The 6,463-nt window shown below is 50.5% G+C and overlaps 1 protein-coding gene across 1 annotated transcript in view; it reads right to left on the bottom strand.

The window, feature by feature from the left end:
* Positions 1-6,462, bottom strand: part of LOC105978860 (bone morphogenetic protein 8B-like) — a gene marked incomplete at its 5' end in the record, with an annotated part of 33,707 nt that extends 27,245 nt beyond the window's left edge. The window contains one exon of the mRNA XM_013005247.2: positions 6,384-6,462. Coding sequence (XP_012860701.1) covers positions 6,384-6,462 — 79 coding nt within the window. The remainder of the gene's footprint in view (positions 1-6,383) is intronic.
* Between the last annotated feature and the right edge of the window lies 1 nt (position 6,463).

The raw sequence follows: 6,463 nt of genomic DNA, 5'->3' as shown, positions 1-6,463 counted from the left end.
TGCACCCGATGCAACCATCACAAAACAAGAGACCCGAGAACTAGAAAGGCGAGGCTTCACCACCCATTTATCCCTCCGCCTTTCAACCAGCACCACGTGTGATTATCGGCCAGGCTAGCACAATTAACTAACTCACTTACTTTAGATTCATCAGGAAAATCCAATCCCTCAAAAAGGCCATGATGATTGGTAAAGTGGCAGGTCAATGAAGGCAAGGGAAGCCCTCCAGGAACGGACTAATGTCTTGGCCACAACAGACTCAAGCATAGCAACAATCATGAAGATGGTGCAGGATCGGGCAGAGTTTCCGCTTGCCAGCAAGTAGCAACAAAAGACACATCATTCAACCTGCTCCTTAAATCTTGAGCAGTTCAATGTGCTCCAGACAGCATGAAGGGACCTGGACAGTTCAGAAGGCATGGCTGCTGCTCAGGGGGCAAGATCAACAGTTCAAGGAAATACACAGGTTTTACTTCTGATCTGCCACTAATCAGTTGGCTTTGGGTTAAAATTGAACAAAGAGGGGGAAAAAATAACCCTAACTTTTATTGAGTATTTACTATATAACATTTTCAGCAACTTATATCACTTGGCTTATTTAATAATCCTAACTGCATTAACCATTGCACTGCCGAGAGACTCCTCTAAAGGAGAAATGATTCTCTCTCTCTTTATAGTTGAATAAATTGAGGCATAAAATTACACAAAACTATGTGTGTTAGTCTGGGTACATTAGAGAAACAAACCCACAGAAACTCATATGTATAAGAGAGAGTTTTATATAAAGGGTAAGTGCACATCAAGAAAACATCCCAACCCAGTGCTGTCCAAGCCCACAAGTCCAACATTAGCCCATATGTCCGACACCAATCCACAAAGTCCTCCTCCATCTCACAAAACACAATGATGCTGACTGCAGGAGGAAAGCCGAATCAGTGAATGTGTTAGCATTTCAGCACTAGCAGGGGTCTCCACTTGACTGGTCCAACACCCAAGGCTGCACAGGGGTAGGTCCATGTGGCTTCTTCTCAGGGATGTCTTGCAGGAAGTGAGACCTGCCAGCTGAAGCAGGGAACCGGCTTAGAAAGCTACACCCTGGTCCAACCATCAGAAAGCAAGAGACTGGAGAACTAGAAAGGCGAGGCTCATTTATCGCTCTACCCGTCAATTAACCCCACATGTGTTTATCAGCCAGGTTGGCACAGTACACTTTAACTATCTCACTATGTAATTGGTGTCTTAGGTTCGGGTCTCTGGTCAGGACTCTGAGTTGAGAAGTTTCTTGGAGAATGCGCTTTGTGAGAGAATGGAGAAAGCAGGGCAAAATTGAACGGTGATGTAGTCATAACATCCTTCAATTCTGACTGTCCTGGGGCTCTGGAGTTAATAGTCCAGGGATAGCACATAACTTTGGGCAAGATAGCTCCCTTAAGCCCTGTCAATCAGTGCCTGGAGGACTCAGATATAAGCTGTCAGCTGCCCACTCTCCAGACAGCTAAGAACAATGAGGGACTCAGTCCTGAAGAAAATATCGGCAGGCCACCTCAACATCCACCACAAATAGTAGGCAGTGATGGAGATTTGGATGCAGGCAGCCTGATCCTGACACCATGTTCTAGACCACTATAGGTCCTTAAGTAATGGATGAGGCTAGAGAGAAACACAGCAGCCCCTTTCCTCATCATCAGAGCTGCCTTTGATTGAGTAATACCAGGCACTTGCTACTCTCTTATATTCCTTCACTAAATTGACCACCCTAAGTATTGGCATTCTGGCTTTGAAGGTGGAGGATATAAGTGCAAACTCACAGTGACCTGCCTAACTCCTCCCAATTCCCAAGTGGCTTACCCATAACTAGACTTCAGTGTGTCCTGGAGTGATTAAACTCTCTGCCCTCCCACCTCCAGAACCATTCCTCCTCACTGCTGAAGGCCTTTTTCATATCTGCTCCTGTCCATCTGAGTCACCAGGACCAGGATGACTTACTCTTTGGAACTCATCTGACTTCTCTCTGAATTGGAAGCAATAATGGTCATTTGCCCCTGAAAAGTGAAGAAACGCTGAGGAGCAATGAATCATCAGGGACCACAGGGCATATCATCCTGACAGCCAGACAAGGTTTTAGGAAAAAGGAACCCACCCTCAAACTATGGGAAGGGAAACATCTTTGGGCATGGGATCATTCTAAGAGTTGGCTAAAGAATTTATTGTCAGATAGAAGACAAAGCAGCATAGCAGTGTGCATTAATGTCCCACTTTAAAAGAAAATACTAATGCCAATACCTATATTGATAAAATACCAATTGGGGTGGGGACTACACTAAAGGATTAAAACACTGGTTTTCTCAGAGACAGAGGGAGGATTACTAGTGGTTCCTATGCTATATATTTCTGAATATATGGCCTGAATTTTCTGTCACAGAATTTCTATAAGGTTTGAATTTTCTACAATGAACATACATTATTTTCTGAAATTCCTAAATAAAAATCTTTGTAAAATGGAATTCTCCGTTTATATCATAATTAGCATTCAGTGATTTTTCAATTCACCAGCACTTAATATATCTAAAGGAGCCCTAGTGGTATGGTGGGCTGCTAACCACAAGGTCAGCAGTTTGACTCCACCAGTGACTCCGAGGGAGAAAGACAAGGCTTTCTCCTCCTAAAGAGGTAGTTCTATTCTAGCCTTTAGGGTGTCAGTTTTGATGGCAGTGGAGGTTTGGTTTGCGTATGCATCTAAAGACAAAGTCCCTAACTCCCATTCAGCACTGCTCTTCTGAGATCCAACCACCTCACTTCATCAAGTACTCTGTCCTTGTCACTCAAGATCATGGAGCAAACGAGTCTGGTTCAGGGAGGGTTAGAGGAACAGCAAAGATTGCTGTGTTCTGTTCCTGGCTAGATTCTCCCTCCTGCTGCTGTTTGTGACTCACTTTCTCAGTCAGGAATACCAAGACTGTGCCTCGGCTGACTGGGGGACAATAAGAGTTGGTCCTCCCTCCACCCTTGGCAGTACAGACATCAAACCTGAGCTCGGATAGGGAGGATGGTGCTGGTGAGAGCCCCAGGGTCAGGGCTAGGAGGCACCCGGTATTTCTGACACTGTCGCTGCATCCTAAAAGGGAAAGTAGAAGCACATAGAAGAGGCTCGCATGGCTAAGGAGGTGCGGGAAAGTGAGGGAGGGCCCAGGTGGTACAGAACTTGGTTCGAACCTCCCAGTTCAGGGCCCTGTCTGTGGTCACAGGCAGGCCAGGGACAGTGACATGAAGTGGGTTTGTCTGTGTGTTTATGTATCCTTTTGACTTGGTTCTGTAAAAAGAGAAAAATAAAACGGCAGGGTGGTTTTTCCCTAGGCCCTGAGGAGGTGCTATCACAGTTGCCATGTGACACTTGCCCTAGTCCCTCCAAGAAACTTGTGACTTTTGTCCAGGGAAGAAGCCAGCAGAAAATGTCAGTTACTGTACAAATAGATGGAGCCACTTGTGAGTGGACTGGCCAGTTGAGTTTTGAAAAGGAACTGGCTGGTGATAATGAGCCTGTCCTCAGGGGCTGAGTGGAGGCTTGCATGGCAGAGAACTGTCCTACACCAAGAAAGTGGGGCTGTGCACCTCTCTTTGGGAAGGCTTCCCAGACCCTGCTTGTCTGCTTCCTAACATTACCTGCTCCTGTCACTTCCAAGTTCATCCTGATGCCACATAACTTATCCAATAAACCATCTAACTGTGTTTATGGTCTGTGAGTTTGGGGTGGATGTTGCAATGGATCGGCAAACCCAGCAGAGAAATGAAGAATGCCATGACTGGGGGCAGGATGGCTGAGGTAGATTGGTAAAAAGGTGGTAGAGGCAATATGGCTGCCTTCTGCCTCAGAGGAAGCAGCTTTGGATGATGCTGATCCTCATCCTCCCAGAAGTTCAATGGGTCCAGGGTGCAGACAGGCTGCATCTGTATCCGAGTAAGAGTCTACAAAGCTGAGACTGACAGACAGACAAGTCAGGCAGTGCTGCCCACTCTGACCAAAGTCCTGGCCTCTTCCTCACGCAGTCCCTGGAAACCAGAACCAGCTTCCAAAGTGTCTGCTCAGACACAGATGTCTGGCCCGTGATGGGAGGTCTGAGATAGGCCCCAGGGCCTCCAGGCCCTACAGACTGACACCAAGCCAGAAAAGACCAACAGGAGAGGAGGGGCTGGGGCCACAGATATGCAAGCCTGGGTGTGGGTGCTGATGCCACAGCGACTCTGCCATTAGGGTCCATTGCTGTTCTTAGGCTACTGACCTTCAGGGCCCTGGGACTTGGGCCTCCACACACGAATAGGTTCCTGACATGTGTCTAATACCCTATGTACCCCTTGGAACCAGCAGTCACACCAGTCTAGCTTAGAGAGTCCCACTAGTGCAATCAGTACTGCAGACTAAAGAAGGCCCTCTGACAGCTGGCTGTGCCGCCCTCAGCCTGGGCTTCCCTGAACAAAGATCTGTTGTTGATCCCACAGCATCGGAGTCCTGGGATCTTAATGAGACTTGGTGATGCCGTGGGAAGACCTGGGATTTGTGATCCTTGGCCCTTGATGTTGGGTGACCTGGCAGGCTGTTTAACCTCTCTGGGTCTCAACTCCTCACCTGTAAAACAGGGCTGGCAAACAGCTTCATATGCTATGGCACAGGATGATGAGGAAATAGGTGGCTAGTTTTTATTCTAAAAACAGGTACGAATGCATTTGTGTTGATTTTAAAAATCAGTTTCTGGGTTTCATATGTGTGCAAAACATGTAGGGAGGTTCCTGTCATTTCCACCCCAAGGATGGGACAGCAGCTGGGACAAGGTCAGCAGTGACCCGACCCAGGCTCACCTTCCAAAGTGCACTCCTCTATCACACAACCACACAAGGGAGTGATCACCAGGAGCCCTTCTTTACAAGAGGGACTCCATGCTCCGAGAGACATGGGATGCCTAAGATCACACAGCAGAAGCAGGAGGGGAAACCAGTATGCCTAAACGCAAGTCCAGCTCAATTCATGGAACAGCTTCTACCAGATCTGGATGTCTTTCACCGAGGGAGGCTGGCGTGATGCGGTCCAATGGACTTCTGTGCCTCCACTCTAATGGATCACATCTGGGAACTGATCCTTGGGTCAGCTTGTCCTGACAACAGAGGTCCAACTCTCGTGTTTTGTCCCAGCTGCCTCAAGACCCAGGCCTGGCCAGCCTGCTGGCCATCTAAGTAGGCAGCATCCAGAGACCACTGATCAGGGTCCTGTGCCTGGCACTGGGCTCTTAGCACTGGTTTAACGGTTCATCCCACTGTGGCAGCCCATCTAGAACCCTCTTGAGCCTCCTCTCCTCCTGCATTACAGGTAGTAGCAAATGGCTGAGGACCCCTAAAGCCTGCTGCCACTCGGCCCCATGTTCCTCTGTCAAAGCCACTCTCTCCACCCCATAAAGCTTGTCCTTACACGAGAAAGGTTACCTCCTTGAGCACTGGGTGTGGAGTTCCACACCTGGATGGAGTCCTGGCTGGGCTCATAGGGGCTGTGCTGTCCTAGTGTGTCACTGTCTCTCTGAGAGAGCCTCACTGTCCGGGGAAAGCGGTGAGTAGCATTGTTGTTAACAAGTGGCTGGATTTGAGAGCAAAGCTGTAGGGGAGGCTGGAGGCTGTGGCTCTAGGCTCCCTGGCTCTTCCCTCCCCAGGGCTGAGCTCCAGTCATAAGGTCTGCAGTCCCAGCCTGGTGTCTGTCCGTGTCCTGACCCGTGCTGGTCACTAGACTCAGAAAGCAGGCAAAGCAGATGAGGGATTAAGGGGAGCCATCACTGAACTCACTGCCATGGAGTGGATTTCAATTCTTGTCGACCCTAGAGAAGAGAGTAGAACTGCCCGTGTGGGTTTGTGAGCCTGTACATCTTTAGGGGAGCAGACAGCCTATCTTCCTTCAGCGGAGCAGCTGGTAGTTTCAAACTGCTGACCTTTCGGTTAGCAGCGCAGCGCACTTAGTGATGGCAAATGCAGCCTCGGACAGTTCCGAGCACAATTGTGCCGCAGGACGAGCTGGGTTGCCTGGGAGCACAGGGGGTCCAGGCTGCACACAGGCTCCTTCCAGAGACGCGGACCGTCAGTCGGCCCGGCCCTGTCCCAGGTGCTGGCGGGCGGGGACAAGCCCCAGCGCCTGCCCACAGATCGGGGCCTTCTCCGGCCCCCGATCCCTGACAGGAGAGCCATTAGGGACACCCGCTCTCGGGGTGCTGGGGGCGTCCCGGTGCCCTCCGCCTGTGCCCGCCGTGCGGCCCGGAGGCCGGGCCCCGAGGGTCGCTACGGCCCGGGGTCCCGAGCGAGCGGCGAGCCCCGGCGGAGGCGCAGGCTCCCCGCCCGCCGGCGGCCGCACTCACCCATGTTGACGAAGCTCATGACCAGGTCGGCGCGGCCCACGCCCCGCTCCGGGCGCCCGTCGTCGTCGTCGTCGTCGCCG

This window comes from Echinops telfairi, unplaced genomic scaffold, assembly GCF_000313985.2.
Source record: "Echinops telfairi isolate 266 unplaced genomic scaffold, ASM31398v2 ScPeMD7_7457;HRSCAF=8495, whole genome shotgun sequence".
NCBI classification, from domain to species: Eukaryota; Metazoa; Chordata; class Mammalia; order Afrosoricida; family Tenrecidae; genus Echinops; species Echinops telfairi.
The sequence above is the reverse complement of the archived record's forward strand: the minus strand, read 5'-3'. Positions and strand labels throughout refer to the sequence as shown.